General features: G+C 38.3%; 1 protein-coding gene across 1 annotated transcript in view; it reads right to left on the bottom strand.

Annotated features, from left to right (window-relative positions):
- Positions 1 to 20,713, bottom strand: part of DGKK (diacylglycerol kinase kappa) — a 105,080-nt gene that overhangs the window by 51,728 nt on the left and 32,639 nt on the right. The window contains 6 exon segments of the mRNA XM_037824678.1: positions 1,202 to 1,304; positions 2,826 to 2,948; positions 3,269 to 3,375; positions 4,020 to 4,155; positions 10,338 to 10,442; positions 12,412 to 12,492. Of these exon segments, the coding sequence (XP_037680606.1) occupies positions 1,202 to 1,304; positions 2,826 to 2,948; positions 3,269 to 3,375; positions 4,020 to 4,155; positions 10,338 to 10,442; positions 12,412 to 12,492 (655 nt within the window).

The following is a 20,713-nucleotide window of genomic DNA, read 5'->3' on the forward strand; positions in this document are numbered from 1 at the left end:
AGAAGCAAAGAAAAAGTGGGGAAGGAGAGGTGAACCCAAGAAAGCGTAATTAGCAAGTGCCAAAGAGTGTAACTGAAGAATCATTCCTGTGAGGGACTACAGTTTTCATTAGGCTAAAAGACTAAGGATTTAGTTGCCCCAGAAGACTAGGGATTTAATTATGTGATCCTTTGGGCCTATATTTCAGGATAATTAGGCCCTTTATACTTATAATTTATCATCACAATACACAGAATCATCCCCATTTACAGATACAGAAAGTGAAGCTCAGAGAACGTAAGTGACTTACTCAAAGTTACTTAGCTAGTAACTTTGTTACTAAACTCATGGTTTAGTGACTTTGTTACTAAAACTCATGGTTGCCTGGCTTTTGTTTTTTCTCTTATACATGCTGCCTACAGGTCTCATCTATTCTTAAAGAACAAACACAAAAACTAAACAAGACTACCCTTTCCTTTGTCCTTGCTTTCTTTGTTCTAACATTGCTAGATTTCTTGATAAAAGAGTCTATATAATGTATACTCTTGCTGCACTGATTTCATCACTACCCCCTTTCTGCTTAACCTCCTCCAACTGGCTAGCACTCCTAACATTTTCTGATCTCCAAGTGTCTCTATCACTCCTTTGGCAATTATTAGTTCAATATCCTGGATCCACAATAACCATGAGCTCTGGCAATGCCCATGTTGCAAGATCTCCTTGTAGCCTACAAGTACCTTGTTATTAAGAGTGATCAGTTCCTAGCGTCCAGAAATTGACAAACCATCAGTGGAGATATTGGAGCAATGACCATGTTGGTTTTAAATTTGAGGACAACTTTGGTGTTAGTTTCATTTTAAAAATAATATAACCTGGAATCATTATGCAGTTCTTCCTTTACCACCTGAACACAAACAAATTTAGTTAATGGATTATCTAGTGTCTGGAAATCATGAAAAAGCTGAAGTCATTTCTGATCAAGCAGAAATAATCATGACAGAGCCTAGAGAGAACACGCCCACATACACAGACAGCTCACACACTGGCATTCACCATCCCAAAGGTCTTAAGAGAACCATGAGCTATGACTATACACAAGCACACCCCACTAGCCAAAAATGTTTGAATAGTTAAGTTGAATAACTTAATTGCAGTTCTTCCCAGCCTTTGCACCTTCCTGTCCTACCCATTGTGTTTCTGAGGTTAGGGTTTAGCTACTCACCATCTCCTTTAGGGTAGTTGAGGGCAGTAGGGGGTATGACTGGTGTTCGCTGACTTCCAAAGCAGCATTCCTTGGAAAATCGTCTCCTGCAGTCATCATGCACCTGAAAAGACAAGAGCAGAAAAGAGAAAAAAGGGAGGGGGAAAATGGATAACATTGATTAACCTTGAATTCCAATCCCAAGATTTGGGTTCTCAAGTGTTCATAGCTCCATTTTGGAGATTTAGTCCCATGAATATACCCCTGACTCATCTAGATACCCCCACTTCCCCTCCAAGCATGGGTTGTCCCTAACTGTGGCTTCTGAACTCTGGCCCTTTCAAAGGTGACATCCAGAAGATGCTCACTTATAGGCACCGAGTAACCACCAATCCTAGGGCCTAATCTTAGTGGCTTTTGGAATGGGGAGCTTACTTGCAGTATAAGAGTTCTAATCCTAATAATATGCTATCACACTTCAATCCTTACAACAAATGCATGTAGTAAGGAAGATGTTATTAGATTCATTTTAGAAATGATGGTACCAAAGCTCAAAAGCTAAAGGGTCTTGCCCAAGGTCTAATAACTGGGAAGAGGCAGAGCTGAGACTCTGTTGCCTTCCCCCTAAGTGGCCATTATTCCCAGATTTCTGACATCTCTGAGCACCACTTTCAGGATCATTTCCTAGTTCCAGGGGGCATGAACTTGGTCCAATTATTCAAAAGCCATTACAACAGAGAAAGAGTACAACCAAAATCTTCTAAGAAACACATAGTTCATTTTTTTTCTTGTCCAGAAAGATAAGTTTGAGAGGAACATCTAAAAGGTTGGAAAGTCAGAGAAGGTCTGACATTTTGATCCAGATAGTTCTTTGTTGTGGGGGGCTGTCCTGTTCATTGTAGGAGGTTTAGCAGCATCTCAGGCCTTCATCCACTAGATGCTAGTAGTACACCCCCAACCCCAGTTATGACAACCAAAAATGTCTCTAGACAATGCCAAATAACTCTCAGTTGAGAAACACTGGCCTAGAGGCATTGTGGTATTGTAGTTAGGAGCATAGTCTTTGCAGAATTATATATGAATCAAGACTCTCCTGCTTACTGGCTGCATGACCTTGGGCAAATCATTTCACTTTTCTGAACTTCACTTTCCTTATATTTAAAATGAGGACAACTAAGCCCGCTTTAGAGTTGTTGTATGGATTAAATGAGATCATGTATTAAAAAATACTTAATACATAGTGGCAATAAAAAATAACAATATTATTATTATTAGTCATTATTAGTTAACTAAGATTACAAGTTCCCAGGAAATGGTGAATGTGGAAGAAGATTTTTTCCAAGAGAAATCTCACAACTTATCTTTTAATTGTCCATGCTGTCAGAAGAGAGTTCATCTTTTTCATTTGCTAGTGGACCTTGCTAATCAAGAACCATTAGAGATATGAATCTTAAATCTTTCTCCCAAGACCCCAAAGCCATATCTGGAAATGTAAGACACCAAGCTCTGTATCATGGAATTGATACAATCTATTTTGGGGTAAGGGTTTCTGAGATTTCAATCTATGTGTATGTGTAGTCAAGCTCCAAGCCACCTGTTCTCCAGAAGTCAAGTTCTCTAAGTAGCAAGATAAATAGATTCTTACAACATAGTTGCACCAGAGACATCGAAAATCTTGAAGTCTTTAGTAAATGCCACAGTTCTCATGACATACTGCACACTGAGAGCTGACAGGCACATTTCCTTCTATCCATTGATGGGGCATGGTCTTCTGAAGGGTATAAAGAGACGAGGGGTAGAAGTTAGAGATATAAGGAAAGGAAAGACTAGCTGGAATAACCATACTACACATCACTCCTTGGAGGACATAAGGTAACCCCAAGTAAGTGCCTCATGGTCCTGCCCTCCCAATCTCCAATGCTAGTGATCAATGACTGGTGGGAGTGGAGGGTTTTCATTCATTCACATTGGTTGTACTGTGAAACTGGGAAAGAAGTCCCCTTGGGTTGTCTGGAGACAACCCCTGTGTGTCCTGGCTGAAGGGGAGATGGGAGAGGGTGACTGTGGGAGAACATAGCTGTCACTTACTACTTCATCTGCAGGCATGAGGAGGTCATCAGTGATTGACAAGGTATTCCACTTGCAATCTTTGCTTGTTCTCAATGCACGTACTCTGTGAGATTTTACTTTACACACTGTGAGAGGAGGAAGGAAAAAGATAAGTGTGAGTCTGGTGACAATATTCTAATTCCCTTCCTTAAGCTTCACTGAAAGTTAGAACCCAGATGCATTCTAAATAGTTCTAACCAATCTCCAAAAACTGATTTCCCAGATGATTCAGTTTCTTTTTATTCTTACTGGATAAACTTTCTAATATCCCCACTTGGATGGAAATTCATGGTAAGAATGAGGGGATTTCTGTTTCTTTAACCCTTGTGACCCTATCAAGGGAGGTGGCAGGGCTCTGCCCCCAGGCAAAGGAATATTTGTCAGGCTTTAGCTAGCTCCTGGAGAAATATGCCTCTCTTCCTGGTCCCCCTGCTGCCAGGTGAGCAGAGCACTGCTTTACTTGGACAACAGTTTCTTAGGGCCTTCTTGCTCAAGCATTATTTTTCTGAATATCATGTTCAACAGGTCCAGACTCAACCCTCCATTTTCATTCATAAGAATTCCCCTCACACCACTTTCCTTCCATCTCCTTTTCTCAGTCTAACTGTCCAGTTTAACCTTACACCCAGAGTCAGTGACCTAGTGTATGTCAATGATACTAAAGTCACAGGAGCTTCTTCACACATTTCCCTACTCACTGAGCTCCACTTCTTCAAAGATTGGAAGGTACCTTCACAGATGATAACATTTCTAGATAAGGCAGGAATGCTGTCTCAACAGACATTGCAGTGCTGGGTCCAGATGCTGTGGCTGGAGTACCAACAGTGCATGCCAATAAGGAAAGGGTTGTCTTCTGCTGCAGGTATCTAAAAGAAATCAAAGAGAAGAGATTTGAATGGAGAGTTAACCACGGAGTCAGATTAGGCAAAGCCAGAAATTCTGCTGCTAAAGCTGAAATGACCAGCTATGTAGGTGTCAGAGTATGTGAAGGAAAAGACTGAAAATTGGAGCCAATAACTAACAAATCTCCCATCTCTGAAGGCCAGTGGTTATGAAAAGGGAAAAAGAATAGGGCATCAGATCCTGGAATAGGAGCTGAAGGCAGGGACAATGATCTTTATACCACTTGGCCAAAATGCTGTATTGGATTAGTAGAAGCAAAAAATACTTCCGTCAGCCTTGGCTTTGGTTCTTTTGCAGCAATGAGCAAAAGGAGGTGATGAGTTGGAAATTCTGTGATATCCAAGCCCTCTGGCCAGAGAAGAAAGAGAGGTGGCAGGGCTCTGACTCCAGGCAAAGGAATATTTGTCAGGCTTTAGCTACCTCCTGGAGATACATACCTCTCTTCCTGGTCCCACTGCTGCCAGGTGAGCAGAGCACTGCTTCACCTGGACAACAATTTCATATCAGAGCCTTATTGCCAAGCATTGTTTTTCCTGAATACCATGCTCTGACTGCCCACAGTTTCTGGTTAATCAATTCATTCAATAATTCATTAAACAATTATTTACTGAGTAACCACTATGTAAATGGTATTTTCAAGGCATTGAGGATATAGTAATTGACAAGACAAAGTCCCTACCCTTATGGAGTGATATGCTTTTTGACGTCTTCTTTCAAGGTTTATTGTTAATCTGTCTGTGGAGGCTGCATTTGTTTACCATAGTCTGACTTTCCTGATTGTGGGGCAGGGACAGGGTATATCAGTAACCAATCTTTGGGATTGAAAGAAGAGGGGGAGAGTTGGGCACCAAAAACCCCCAAGTTTGTTTTGGGTAAACCTTCCATGGGGCTCTTCTACCCTTTCTCTAATTCCTGTGAACATCTGGTTTTCTCCTTTGGTCTTCTTTTGGAGTGCAGCTAGGGTAACACACACTAAGTTTTTTATCCTTGATATTCTAATGGAGTGGGTGTGGGAAGGTGTGACAAGACTTTAAAAAGAACTATATATTTTTCCTGATGCCAGCTAATAGAACCTCATTCAAGAGAGAGCTACTGAAGACTTTCACATTACTTATTCAACCTTGATCAATTTACAGGATTTAGCCATCCAAGACAGTCTGCCTATGGCAGTCTCTAATCCCTCCTTCTCCTTTTGGCATTCTGACTATGTACTAAACTGCTGCTGGATTGATCAGGAATCTTCTGGAAGGAAAGCTCTTTTGATGAGCAAAAGGCTCACCTGGTCCAGGATTTCTTTGTAATTACAATATGTTTATTGTATGCTGAGACCCTGGAAAGCTAAAGGAAGGTCAGAGTAGAGGGCAGAGAGTCCTGAAGAAGCAACATAGTCTTGGATTTGGCATGCTGAGTTCATCTTTCCACTCCCCAAACCACTAGATTGTAACTTTCCAAACCCTTTCTTTCCTTCCTCCCTCCCTTCTTCCCTCCTTCAATATTACAAAGAGCCTATTATGTGATATCTACCATTCTAGGGACTGAGGGTATAGAACTGAATGAGCCACAGTTCTTGTCCTCAAGTTGCTCATAGTCTCCTGGAGGAGACAAATTTCTAAACATACAATTTCAGTACAGAGTGACTATCAAGCTCTTCTAGAATGTGCTAGGTAGTACAGGATAAAGTGGACAAATGTAGAATTGTCCTGCATAGAATATTGAATTTTATGGTCTAATCAGTTATAGAATATAAAAGACGATATAAAATGAACATTGCCTTGATTTGACAATTGAGGAAATCGGCTTTACATTCCTCATGTGCATCTAATTCTGTAAGGAAACTTTGATGCATCCACACCCTGGATGAATATGTCATTATAGACCTTCCTACTTCTTGAAACAGGTTAAAAATCCATTTTGAAGACAGATTCAAAACTGTGGCATGTATGCAAACCACTGCTCTCTGAATGCTAAGGAAGGCAGGCTGACTTAAAGCCTTCAGTGGGTGGTGGTTGGGCTTTTGTGTTTGATTTTTATCCTGTCTAAATTACTTAAGTGAATACATGAATGCAAAACTTCTTCACTGCTCTAGGGTACAAAGGGTATTTTCTCCATCTTCTGAATCCCTTTTAGCATAATCCAGAACCCAGATAGGCACATTAATTATTTGTCTACTAGTTAAATGAGATCTTGTTAGCCCTAGTGTGCTTTGGAAATTCTAAAATACTATCCCAATGTAAGGATTTAATAATATTAAGTGTCTGCAAAGTGCATGTAAGTCTCAAATGAAACATCCCACAAAACACAAAATTTTTCAAATATGTAATTCCTTAAGGAATCTTGTTTGATATGGCTTATGTGATAAAGGTGGTGTTTAGGTAAATCAGAGTCAGTGGTTTGCACTGTAACTTGAACTCAACTGCTCTGCTATATAAAAGTTTGGGTAACTACAGAAAAAGGTTAGGGCCTCCTAGGTCGGCCATTGGTAGGGTGACCATGTCATTCAAATCACTGTCCCATTCGACAGTGAAATGGGAAGCTATTAATAATTATGCTTGGGTAACAGGCTTAAAATGGGTTTGTCCTTATTTAGCCACCTTGAATCTGTTTGTTGATCTATAAACTTCAGTTGTCTGGTTTAGTAATCCTACCCCATAATCACAAGGGGAGGGGCTAGAGGAGAGAGAGGAGAGAGTTAAAGCCTGGGAGAGTTAAAGATGTCCTTCCAAGGGCATGTATTAAGAGTTAGGAGAGCTAAGATCTCAATTCTTCTGCAATAAACTATGATTTTGGATAAGGCAACTTAACCTCTCTAAGGCTCAATTTTCTCATCTGCTTAATGAAATTTTAGAATCATAAAATTTTCAACTTGTGAAGAATCTTGGACCTCATCTAGCCTAACTGCCAACCTGAAAAGTTAATTTTCTATACAACATCCTGACATACAGTTGTCCAACAGTTTGCTTGTAATCCTTCCAATGATGGGGATTTCTCTACTGCAAGAGGCAGCTGATGCCATTCCTGCAGCTCACACTGAATGTTAGAAAGTTCTTTCTTCTACTGTGCCAAAATCTAAGAACACACTTTCTAAGATTTAGAATTTTAAGAATATTAAATGGGCTCTTTTGCAATAAACTGAGTTCTCCTTCTGTGGAAGTGTTCAAATAAAGGCTCTATGAGTTATGATCTTCAGATGTTCTAGAATGTATAATCTGGAGTCTAGATGATATTTAAGGTCCATTTCTGTTCACAAAGTCAATGATTCCATGACAATTCATTAGAGAGAGCTAACGTTTTAGGCTAGTCTCCCAAGAAGCTCCTTATTTCCAATTTTCTCCTTTTCATTAATTTCTTTGTCTCCCAGACCCAAACCTTTCAACTGCTTTTAACTCCTCTCTTTCTCCTTTGCTTCTCTCTATATATTTAGGTTCTTCTCCACCCGTAATCCAGTGTGCAGTATTTGTCATCCCTTTCTATCCTCATTCTGGATTTCAGCTTTGTCTTGCCTGTATTACTCTATACCTTCCTCTCTGATCTTCTGGCCTTGCTTTCCCCTTGCGAAATTCATCTTGACTTTCTAAGGTATCCCTCTGATCAGCTCTCTTCCCTTTCTAATCCATTCTATAGATAAATCATCCTTAAACTGAGCTTTGATCACATTGCTGCTCCTTAGCCTTGCATTGAAAATTTTCCATAATCTTACCTCTCCAGACATATTTCTTAGACTTGCTTCCTCAAACTCTTCTGGTCTAATGGATTGTCCCTTTCATTGTATTCCAAAAAGGTTCTGTTTTCTTGTTACTCGTCTTTTGCTTATATCAGTTACCCTGCTCAGGATTCCCCACCACCACCTCACCATCCCCTGAAACCCTGCCACCGATACAATCCTATCAATATTTCAAGATGAGTCTCAAATGTCTTCTCTATTAACTCTTCCAAGAGGAATCCAGCCCATACTTTTCTCTTCCTCCCCTAAACTCCTATACTGCTTTGATGTCTGTTTCATTCATCTGGCAATCAGTCATGCACTGTCTTGTAACATCTCTAAAAACTGCTATTTATTTCAAGTAATGCCATTTAACTCTTTCTTTTGTCTATGTCTTCTCTCCTCAACTACCTAAAAAGCTCATTGAGGCCAGGAAGCCAGGGCTACCCCCTTTTTTCAATGCCCCATGGAATAGACTGAGCATCTAGTAGGGGCTCACTCATCGGCGTGTGGTTACTAGTTTCTAATAGACTATACAATTACTTTGTAGTGAATTTAATAGGCCACTGAATCCATGATTAATCTTATCAGACACCGGTGGGGACAGAGATTAGAAGGAACCGTTAAGAGATAAGGTATATATGGGAGAAAGTGTATTTGACTGTTCAAGTCCCAAGACAGACAGATTTCTAAGACGCTAGTGGTGAGAAATTTCAGTATCAGCTAAACGTTTTCCTTAATAGATTTAGGTCCCCATAGCAGCTCCACAGAGGTTGTGATTACAACCTGATACTTACAACTCTTTCAAGAGAGTAAATAGGCAGATTAATTTTTTCCTTTCTAGTTTGTGCTAGGTAGATTGAATCAGGAGTGGCGCATCAATTCTCTGGTGGCTTTCTCTAGCAGATTTTACATTCTTAAATTAGCAATTAAAATTCAAAATATCCTATATAACATTTTATGCCAAATTGAAAATGTTACATGATTCAGGAGACGTCCTTCAGTTTAAATAGAGGTAAGTTGAGGAAAGGAAAGGGATTGGTCCATAGCGGTGAGAATGGGAAAGAATGGAATTTACAACTTTTTGTGGCTACCTATAGTGCTGTGCCATAGTAGCCTCATTGGCAGGGGTGGGTGTGTGTGCTTCTTGATCAGGACAGGAAAGAGAAGCAACAAAGGAGTGAAATGCAGAGTGCTAAGTCATCTAGGGACTTTCATCAGATTCTAAGCAGAGAAACTCTCAATTAAGCATATACAATGTGGGCCTTTGGAGAGGTGCCCAGGCCCCAGCTCAGCCAACTTTTCATATTCTGCTATCATAGCCATAAGTAGCAGAATGTATAGATATGAGACTAAGGTTGAGAAGCCTAGAGGAGCAGGGATAGACTCTTCTTATCCATGGCATTATTTTTATCTCTAAATCTCATTGTTTACTGAGCCCCATTCCACATTGCCCCATCACTAATTCCTAGGACAATCTTCTGCCTTTTGCTGCGTATTTAATGCATCAGTCTCTTTTAAAGGCTAGATTCACCTCTCTTTTATCTCGAGGACCTTCACATTAGAAACTTGCTTTAGGATAAACCGTGTATTATCCCTTCCCCAAACTCTGGCTCCAAGATTGTCCTCAGATTCAATTATTTATTTGAAAAATATTTATTGAACATCTACTATGTGCCAGTCACTGTTCTAAGTAAAAAAAAAGACAAAAATCTCTCCCCTATTGGAACTTGTATGACTTCTAACTGTGGTAGGGCCAAAGAAGAGTGGTCTGAGGGCATGGCCCAGAGTTTCAATGGTGGTACCACTTGTTGCAGGGAGCAGTGGCCAGGAGTTTGATATTGGCAAGGACAAAAAGAACCCTGGCAAACTTTGGGGAGGACTTTTCCTTGCTTCTCTCTCTACATTTCTTTTTGTGGTGGACAGAAAACAGAAAAACAGAACTGCTCAGTGGTTAAGGACACAGCCTTTGGAGTCATGCAGCCTGGGTCCAAATCCTGGCTTTGCTATTGAGTAGTTATTTCATCTTGATGTGGTTCCTTCCTCTTTCTGAGCCTTAGTCTACTAAATTGTTGTTTACTGTAGTCACTCAGCAGACTAAAGTCAAGGCTGCTGACGTCCAATTTTTCCAACATCAGAGGATTTGAGTTAGTTGTCAACACATATCTTGAGTGCCTCATCCATTGGGTATACAGTGGTAGCCTCATCTCAAGTGGATGTGCACAGAGGTATCTAAAACGCATACTTCTCAATGTCTGAGTGTGAGTGAGTTACTTCCATTTATTAATAGTTCCAAATGGATTTCCTAATAATATCCATCTATAATTCCTGACCAGATGGTCAATGTTTCCATCTTATTATTTTTCTGTTTGAAAAGTAGTTTAATTAATACAACAAATTAAAGATATTCCCTTGAGAGTTGACTGAATTCTCTAGTTCCCTTACCTTACGAATTTCTCCCTGTTGGACAGTTTTTATGACATTAATCCATTCTTCCATGTCTTTCCGGTTGGGTGCAGCAAAGGTGACTTTTCGCTGTGGTGTGATCGCCTAAACAAAAAGTTACATTATTAGCTGGCTTGCACTCCACAACTTTGCCCCCAAACAGAGAAGTGAACTCCCTGTGTAAGTAGACAGATCTACTAAGCACAACCCAGGCCATTTCTTAAGGACAAGCCAGAGTTCCCAGAGCCACTTGCAGCTCTCTTCAGACATCTACCCAAAATAATAATAATTATGATAATGATAAGTAACAGTTTAATGGCACTAACTATGTGCCAGATACTGTTCTATGTACTTTAGGTACATTAATTTATTTAATTTTCTTACAACCCCATGAGATGGGCATTATTATTTTTTCCTATTTCACAGTGAGGAAAATCAAGGCAAAGAGAGTTAAATAACTTGTTTAACAGTCAGCCAGCTACAGGTAAAAAGCTAAAGCCAGAATTGAAATCCAGATTCATTGGCTCCAGAATCCATGGTTTTAAATATTAAGTCATGCACTCATCTATACCAAATTTGATTACCTGAAAACCCTATTATCACTCTGTACAACTGAAAGAAGTAAAAGAGTACATGCCTCTACAGGGTGTGTCTCTTTCTATTTGGTGGTAGAGTGAGATTGGTGTGAGGAGTCCAAAAATCCAATTTCTTTTTTTCTTAGGGGCAGGGATAACCTGCAGAGAATTTTACAGCTATCTCTATTAATTCAGCTTGGTGAAACAACCCAGGTAAGAATAATGAGAAAGCTATGCTGAGGCTCTAGCAGAGGTAGCAATGGCATGGGCAGGACTTGGTCTTTTCCCAGAGGACAGGAGGGAGCATGGATAGCTATGGCATCAATCATTTATTCAATGTCCTACCTACCCTTGCAACCAACCCTCCAAATCTTGGAAGCAAAGCTTGCCACATGACCAACAATTTTTCTCTCCTCTTGCATGTGGAAAAGCATGATTCCATGATAGGTAGGAATAGGACTTAATTTGGCTTGTGAAAAAAGCCACTAGTTTGGTCCAAACCCATTCTTGAGTGGAGTTGATGAGCAGTGTTTCTGGGTTGTAATTAGGCTTTGGGGCAACCTAACTCTTGTGATTTTTTCACAGAATGGAGATCAAAAACATTAGCTTGTATACTCACTTCCCAAATGTTAAGCTTTTTTTGGGGGGGGGGATTGGGGCAACAGAACCCTCAGCTTCACCCTAAGTCAGTGTGATGTAATGAGAGAGAAATGAGAGCAGAGTCTCCCTCTTAGACCTAGCTGTTCTCTTTTCAAAGGAAGTGGAGTGTGGACCAACCATAAAAGCAAGATATAGGGCCTGTAGTTATTTAATCTCCTATGTTCCCCCCTTACCTGCCTGAAGAGGAACCCCAGTCTCTATAACCCACTATTGAGGCTGGGAGAAGACAGTACTGGGAGGAGGTGGATTGGAGAACTGCTAGGTCAATGGACTTGCTATTTTCAGTGGGCTTTCTGGTCTGGATCCACTTAGAAGACCAAAGCCATATGACATTTCAACATTTGAGTATTTCCTAGAAAAAGCTCTACATTCTTTGAGATATTCTCATTATTAATCACAGTGTGGAGGAGCTTTCACTTTTGATTTGGGTTCTTATCTATCTCATCAAAGGGGATGATGCCATGTAGCTCAATTATCTGATATTTCTACAACATAGCTGTCTCTTGAGATTTGCCCATTGTTACTCTTCTAAATGGCCTTCACCAGGAGGACTGATATTTTAAATAGTCACCTTCCCCCAAATAAATTCTGTTTTCTACTAGCTTAGTAATGGGGAATGGATCATCACCTTCCCCCCATCAAAGGACTGGTGGAAAATATTGTATGAATTATCTTCAGCACTTATTTGCAAGGCTACATAAAGTGGATTTCCATTCAAACTTTGGGACCAAAGGAGAATTGGGAAACCTGAAGACCAAAGAGGCAACAAGTGAGTGTGGCAACCCCCTTTCACAGCTAGTTCCACCTCCACCCATTCAGTCATTCCCAATCTTACTTACACAAAAACTGTGGTAAATGTTCCTACAGCTACTTTCTGCCAAGGTGACATGAGAGAGATCAATTATTTCAAAACGTGCAAACTGGAAATATATAAAAGAGAGACAGGCAAAAAAACCACTCTGGTTAATGAGGCAAAGAGATATTACAAGAGTACAAGAAAAACTGAACACATTAACAGGCAATTTTGGCAGTCACTACCAAATCATTTCTTCGACTGGAGTTCTGGAATTTATTTAGCATAATGATTTTTGTTGATGTATCATATGATAAACAGAAAACAAACGAAACTAAACCAAAGTACAACTCTTCTCAAAACTTTTATGTGGATTTATAGGAAGGCTTGGGTTGATCAGATAAGAATTATCCAAATATAAATGTTTATGCGGGAGAAAATAAGTAAGATGTGGTCCAGGTAGGAGCCTGGTAGAGCAGATTGTTATTAGATCCTATTTTATTGGGTGGCAGCCTTTGATCTTGTTGCTGTGTCCCCTTCTATACTAGCTGTAGTAGATACCACCCAGTCACCAGCAAAAAGTCGACAGCATGGACACAGACAGGGTCTACTTCATGGGCATATGACACAAGGCCTTGTGTTCAGAAGGGCCCTGCACTCATTTTAATGCTCTGCTGTCACCTTCATGAAATTTTAAATAATTTTATCTTTGAATTTGTGATTTGTAAGTGAAGTTCAACAGGACATGGGTCATGGACATGAGCAGCGGACATATGCACAATATGCACATCTATCCCTATTTCTTGCCACTCCATTTGCGTATGGCATTTGTGATGCCACGTGAGCACAGAATTCCAGTGGACCCTCAATGTGTGGCAGTTTAGAGAGGTTCAAAGCAAGTACAAAGTAAGTTTGTTACATCTATGACAGAGTAAGCAGGGTGCCGACAGCCCCAAGAGGCCACACTTTACGTTTGAACCAGAACTTGCTTTGAATGCAGTAAAAAGGCAGTGGACATGTAAGAAACACAAGCAAACAAAGAAACATTATCGTGTTATTTCTTATTCATGTTACTTCCCTGTATTAGCCAAACACCCATGCTGAAAATGTTGGCATAGAAGGAAACGGAAGGTTAGGGCAACTCATAGTTCCTTTCCCCTTCATTCAGAGAATCTTGGTAGAATGTGCAAGTATCAAAAAGTAAGGTAGATTTCTGTTGTTTTGTGTACTGGTAAGAACAAAATACCTATGTATGCATGAGCTACTAAATACAAGTTGCATAATTTCTAGAGATTCTTCATATGAATTATATAAATGCTCTTATACTTATATTAATTTTTTTATTCTAGTAGCATATATATAAAACCTTAAATTTCCTTTTATTTATTTCAGTGTTGTTAATTACATTCATCATATTGTGCTACTGTCACCCTCATCCATCACCAAAACTTTTCCCTCAACCCAAATAGATACTCTGTACAATTTAAGCATTAACTCCCTATTCCCTACCCCGACCCTGGCCACTGGTAACCTATATTCTGGTTTCTGACTCTAAGAATTTGCTTATTCTAATTATTACATATCAGCAAGATCATACAATATTTGTCTATTTGTGTCTGCCTTATTTCACTCAACAGGATGTCTTCAAGGGACATCCATGTTGTCACATGTATCAGAACTTCATTCTTTTTACAACTGAATAATATTCCATTGTATGAATATACCACATTTTGTTTATCCATTTGTCTGAAGGGTATTTGGGTGGCTTCCATCTTTAGACAATTGTGAATAATGCCACTTTGAACATCAGTGTGCCAGTATCTGTTCAAGTCCCTGCTTTTAATTCTTTTGGATACATACCTATAAGTGGGATTGTGGGTCATATGGCAATTCTATACTTAACTTTCTGAGGAAACATCAAACTCTTTTCCAGAGTGACTGCACAATTTTGTATTCCCACCAACAACAAATGAGTGTTACTATGTCTCCATATCTTTGTCAGACCTTGTAATTTTCCAGTTTTTAAGAGTCGTTGCTATAGTGGTGACGTGATATGGTATCTCATTGTGTCTTTTTCAATTTTATTGAGATATATTCACACACCACAAAACCATCTAAAGTTTACAATCACTAATTCACAGAATGATCACATATTTGTGCATACTTTCCCTTGATCAATTTTATAACATTTTCATTACTCCAGAACAGAAATAAGAATGAAAATTAAAACCCAAATCTTTTCATAGACTTTATCTCCACCATTGTTGACCCATGGTATTGATGTAGTAAATTTTTTACTGTTGATGAAAGAATATTAAATTATTACTATCAACTATAGTCTTTAATTTGCAATAGCTGTTTTTACCCATTTGACCCTCTATTATTATTATTATTAATATTATTTTTACAAAAAATAGCTAGAACTTTTAGCACAATGTTGAATAATGGTAGTGTCAGTGGACATCCTTGTCTCATGCCCGATCTTAGGGGAAGGCTTTTGGTCTCTTACCATTGAGTATGATGCTGGCTGTGAAATTTTCATGTATGTCCTTTATCATATTGAGGAAGTTTCCTTTGATTCCTACATTTTGTAGGGTTTTTATCAAGAAAAGATGCTGAATTTTGTTGAATGTCTTTTCCACATCAATCGAGATGATCATGTGATTTTTCAATTTGTTAATATGTTGCATTACACTGATCGATTTCCTTGTGTTGAACCACCCTTGCATGCCTGGAATAAACCACATTTAGTCGTGGTGTATAATTCTTTTAATTTGCCTTTGGATTTGATTTGCAAGTATTTTGTTGAGAATTTTTGGATCTGTATTCGTTAGAGAGATTGGTCTGTAGTTTTCCTTTCTTGTAGTATCTTTATCAGGTTTTGGTATTAGAGTGATGCTTGCTTCATAGAATGAATTAGGCATTGTTCCCTTTTTTTCAATGTTGTGGAAAAGTCTGAGCAGGAATGATGTTAGTTCTCTTGGAATGTTTGGTAAAATTCCCCTGAGAAGTCACCTGGCCCTGGGCTTTTTATTTAGTTTTTATATTGGGAAGTGAGAGCCCTACAACTTTGTTCTTTGTAAAGATGGCTCTGATTATTCAGGGCCCCTTACTCTTCCATAAATATTTGATGATTGGCTTTTCCATTTCTCCAAAGAAGGTTGTCAGAATTTTGATTGGGATTGCATTGAATCTGTAAATCACTTTGGATAGAATTGACATCTTGACAAAATGTAGTCTTTTAATTCATGAACATGGAATATATCCTTTCATTTATTTAGGTCTTTGATTTCTTTTAGCAATGTTTTTAAGTTTTCTGTGTACAAGTCCTTTACATCCTTGGTTAGAATTATGCCTAGATATTTGATTCTTTTGTTGTTGTTTTAAATGAATTTTCCCCTTGATTTCTTTTTCAGTTAGTTCATTTCTATCCTTTAGAAACACTTCGGATTTTTCATGTTGATCTTGCACCCTGCCACTTTGCTGGATTCATTTGTTAGTTCTAATAGCTTTGTTGCAGATTTTTCAGGATTTTCTGTTATTGGATCATGCCATCTGCAAAAAGAAAAAGTTTTAATTCTTCCTTTCCAATGTAAATGCCTTCTATTATTTTTCTTTCCTAATTGCTCTGACTAGAACTTCCAGGACAACGTTAAGTAACAGTGGAGTCAGGAGGCATTCTTGTCTTATTCCTGATCTTAGAGAGAAAGTTTTTGGTCCTTCACTATTGAGTATGATGTTAGTTGTGGATTTTTCATATATGCCTTTTATCATGTTGAGGAAATTCCTTTCCATTCCTAGTTTTCTAAGTGTGTTTATCAAGAATGGGTCCTAGATTTTGTCAAATGCCTTTTCTGCATCAATTGAGATGATCCAGTGTTTTTTCCTTCCTGATTCTCTTAATGTGGTGTATTATGTGAATTAATCATCTTATGTTTCACCACCCTTGTATACGTGGGATAAATTCCACTTGATCGTGCTTCCTAATTATTTTAACAGATTGTTGGATTTTGTTTGCCAGTATTTTAGTCAGGATTTTTGCATCTGTAATCATTAGAGATGTTGGTCTGTAGTTTTCTTTTCTTGTGGTATGTTTATCTGACTTTGTTATGAGGGTTATATTGGTCTCCTAGAATGAGTTAGGTAGTATTCCCTCCTGTTCAATTTTTTTTCGAAGAATTTGAGCAGGATAGATGTTAATTCTTCTTGGAATGTTTGGTAAAATTCCCCTGTGATGCCATCTGTTAATAGGCTTTTCTTTGTTGTGAGGTTTTTGATTACTGATCCAATCTCTTTACTTGTTATTGGTTTTTTGAGATCTTCTATTTCTTCTTGAATCAGTGTAGACTGTTTGTTTGTTTCTACGGATTTGTCCAGTTAAACTAGTTTATCTAATTTGTTGGCATATAATTGTTCATAGTATCTTCTTATAGTCCTTTTTATTTCTGTGGGGTCAGTTGTAATGCCCACCTTTTCATTTCTGATTTTAATTATTCGAGTCCTCTTTCTCCTTGCCAGTGTCACTAAAGATTATCTTTTATTGATCTTTTTAAAGAACCAAATTTTGGTTTTGTTGATCCTGTTTATTGTTTTTTTAGTTCTTTATCTCATCTGTCTCCACTCCAATCTTATTATTTCTTTTCTTCTGCTTCCTTTGGATTTAGTTTGTTCTTTTCCGAGATCCTCCAGTTTTGCATTTAGGTCTGTGATTGAAGTCTTTCTTCTTTTTTAATGTGAACATTTAGAGCTCCAAATTTCCCTCTCAGCACTGCCTTCACTGCATTCCATAATTTTGGAATTCTGTGTTTTCATTTTCATTTGCCACAATATAGTTCCTCCTTTCCCTGTGATTTCTTTTTTGACCTATTGGTTGTTTAAGAATAAACTTTTTAATTTCCACATATTTGTGAATTTTCCATTTCTCCCTGTTACTGATTTCTACCTTATTTCCACTGTGGTCAGAAAAGATACGTTGTGTGATTTCAATATTTTTGAATTTACTGTTTCTGCTTGTGACCTAACATATGTTCTATCGTGGAGAATGATCCATGTGCGTTAGAGAAGAGGGTGTATTCTGCAGCTGTTGGGTGAAGTATTCTATACATGTCTGTGAGATATAGTTGGTTTAGAGTACATTCAAGTCTTCTATTTCCTTACTGGTCTTCTGGCTAGATATTCTATCTATTATTGAAAGTGGTGTATTGAAGTTTCCTACTATTATTGTGGAACTGTTTATTTCTCCCTCAAATCTGTCAATATTTGCTACATATATTTTGGGGATCTGCTTTTAGGTGCATATACATTTATAATTGCTATGTCTTCTTGTTGAATTGACCCCTTTATCAGTATATACTGGCTTTCTTTGTTCCTAGTAACAGCATTTGACTTAAAAATCTATCTTATCTGCATTAGTTTAGTGACCCTAGCTCTCTTGGTTACTACCTGAATGGTGTACTTTTGACCGACCTTTCACTTTTAACCTACTTATGTCTGAATTTAAGGTGAGTCTCTCATTCAAAGCATATAGTTGGGTCATGCTGTTTTTTCCATTTTGCCAACCTCTACCTTTTGAATGGAGAGTTTAATTCATCTACTTTTAAAGTAACTACTGAAAATGCAGGACTTTCTTTTGCAATTTTGCAATTTTTTCTTTGTAAATCTCCTGCCTTTTCTGACCTCATTTCTTTCATTAATGTGTACTTTCATATATATTTGATTTTTTTGTATTGTACTATTTAGAGCCAACTCTAACGTCTTTCTGAATTTATTTTTAATATATTTTCAATGTAGTTTCTATGGGGTTAAAATTTAACCTCTTAAATCTATATCAATCTTATTTGATTTGATACCAACTTAATTTCAGTAGCATACACTCTTCCTATATTCCTGTGTCGTCTCAACTTTTTTTTTGGTATCCATTACAAACTACAGACAATCTCATTTTATTGTGCTTCACTTTATTGAACTTTAATGATACTGCTTTTTTTTTTTTTTAACAAATTGAAGGTTTGTGGCAGCCCTGCATCAAACAAGTTTATCAGCAATATTTTTTGAACAGCATGTGCTCAGTTTGTGTTTCTGTGTCACATTTTGGTAATTCTCACAATATTTCAAACTTTTTCATTATTACTATATCTGTTATAGTTACCTGTGATCCATGATCTTTGGTGTTACTATTGTAATTGTCTTGTGGTGCCACAAACTATGCCCATCTAAGATGGCAAACTTAATTGATAAATGTTGTGTATGTTCTGAGTACTCCAAAAACTGGCCTTACCCTGTCTCTCTCCCTTTCATCAGGCCCCCCTATTACCAGAGACACATGAATATTGCAATTAGGCCAGTTAGGAATCCCATAAAGGCCTTTAAGTGTTCAAATGAAAGGAGGAGTCACATGTCTCTCCCTTTAAATCAAAAGCTAGAAATGATTAGGCTTAGTGTGGAAGGCTTATCAAAAGCTGAGATAGGCCAAAATCTAGGCTTTTTGCACCAGTTAGCCAAGTTGTGAATGCAAAGGAAAAGTTTTTGAAGGAAATCAAAAGTGTTACTCCAGTGAATGCATGAATGATAAGAAAGCACAACAGCCTTATTGTTGATATGGAGAAAGTTTTAGGAGTCTGGATAGAAGAACAAACCAGCCACAACATTCCTGCAAGCCAAAGCCTAATCCAGAGCAAGGCCCTAACTCCCTTCATTTCTGTGAAGGTTGAGAGAGGTAAGGAAGCCTCAGAAGAACAGTTTGAAGCCAGTAGAGGTTGCTTCATGAGGTTTAAGGAGAGAAACCATCTCCATAACATGAAAGTGCAAGGTGAAGCAAAAAGTGATGATGTAGAAGCTGAAGCAAGTTATCCAGAAGATCTAGCTAAGATGTTTGATGAAGGTGGCTACACTAAACAGATACTCAATGTAGATGAAACAGCCTTTTATTGGAAGAAGATGCCATCTAGGACTTTCTTAGCTAGACAGGAGAAGTCAATGCCTGGGTTCAGATCTTCAAAGGACAGGCTGATTGTGGTGGCTTGAAGCTGTATGCACTCCAGAAAGTCATGTTCTTAAATTTTATCCATTTCTGTGGGTGTGGATCCATTGTAAGTAGGACCTTTTGAGGAGGCTACTTCAGTTAAGGTGTGACCCACCTCATCCAGGATGGTCTTTTTAAAATTTTTTTTATTGTGAAATATAACATATATACAGGAATGTGATAACTTTCAAAGTATGATTTAACAAGTAGTTAGCAAATTTCAAAGAATGTTATGGGTTACAGTTCCACAATTTCCGTTATTTCCTTATTGTGAAATATAACATATATAAAGAAATGTGATAACTTTCAAAGTATAATTTAACAAGTAGCTGTAGAGCAAATTTTGAAGCATGTTATATGTTACAGTTCCATCATGTCAGTTATTTCCTTCTAGATATTCTAGTACCCTAGAAACTAAAAAAAATTCTTTATATAAAGATTCAGTATTTGTAATCCTTTGTTAAATCCTATCTTGTCAGTTGCTGCCCTTCTTTCTTGTTTGATCACTGTCTCAATCTTCAGGGATATCAGGGCAGTGACAAACCTAACTTGTTCATATTGAAAAGGGTTGTTGACATTATGGGGAAGAGGGATGCATCTGTTTGATGTTCTTGGAGAGACTATTGCCTCTGGGTTTTGGGACTTATCTGGCGTCGGAACACTCTGGGGAATTTAAGTTTCTGAAAAGTAGACTTAATGAGTGAAACATTTAAAGAGTCTCAGATAGGGACCTAGGTATTCTTTAGTGTTTTTTAGTACTACTGTTGTTTAGGGCTTGGCATACTGTGGGCATTCGTAATATCTAGCTGGAGCTTGCATAAGAGCAACCTCCAGGATAGCCTCTCAACTCTATTTGAAATCTCTCAACCACTAAAACCTCATTTTGTTGTCTTTTCCCCCTTTTGGTCAAAAAGGCACTCTCAATCCCTCAATGCCAGGGCCAGGGTCATTCCTGGGAGTCATGTCCCAAATCATTAGGGAGATTTACTCCCCTGGGAGTCATGACCCACTTGGTGGGGGGGTTCATAAATTTATTTGCAGAGTTGGGCTTAGAGAGAGAAAAGCCACATCTGAGCAACAAAAGAGGTTTGCTGGAGGTGACTCCTAGACATAATTATAGGCAGGCTTAGTCTCCCCTTTACAGCCTTAAGTTTCATTGGAGCAAGTCTCAGGATTGATTTATTAAGTAGGGGGTTCACAATTTCACATAACATATATTCTATACAAGAAAAACAACCAGTATCTCACATTATCTTCATTTACTTGTACAATCATCATCATTCTCAGTTTTAAACAATTATCATAACCCAAAATACCCCTAAGCTCT

The sequence above is a fragment of the Choloepus didactylus genome (genome assembly GCF_015220235.1).
Source record: "Choloepus didactylus isolate mChoDid1 chromosome Y unlocalized genomic scaffold, mChoDid1.pri SUPER_Y_unloc1, whole genome shotgun sequence".
In the NCBI taxonomy this organism is placed as follows: Eukaryota; Metazoa; Chordata; class Mammalia; order Pilosa; family Megalonychidae; genus Choloepus; species Choloepus didactylus.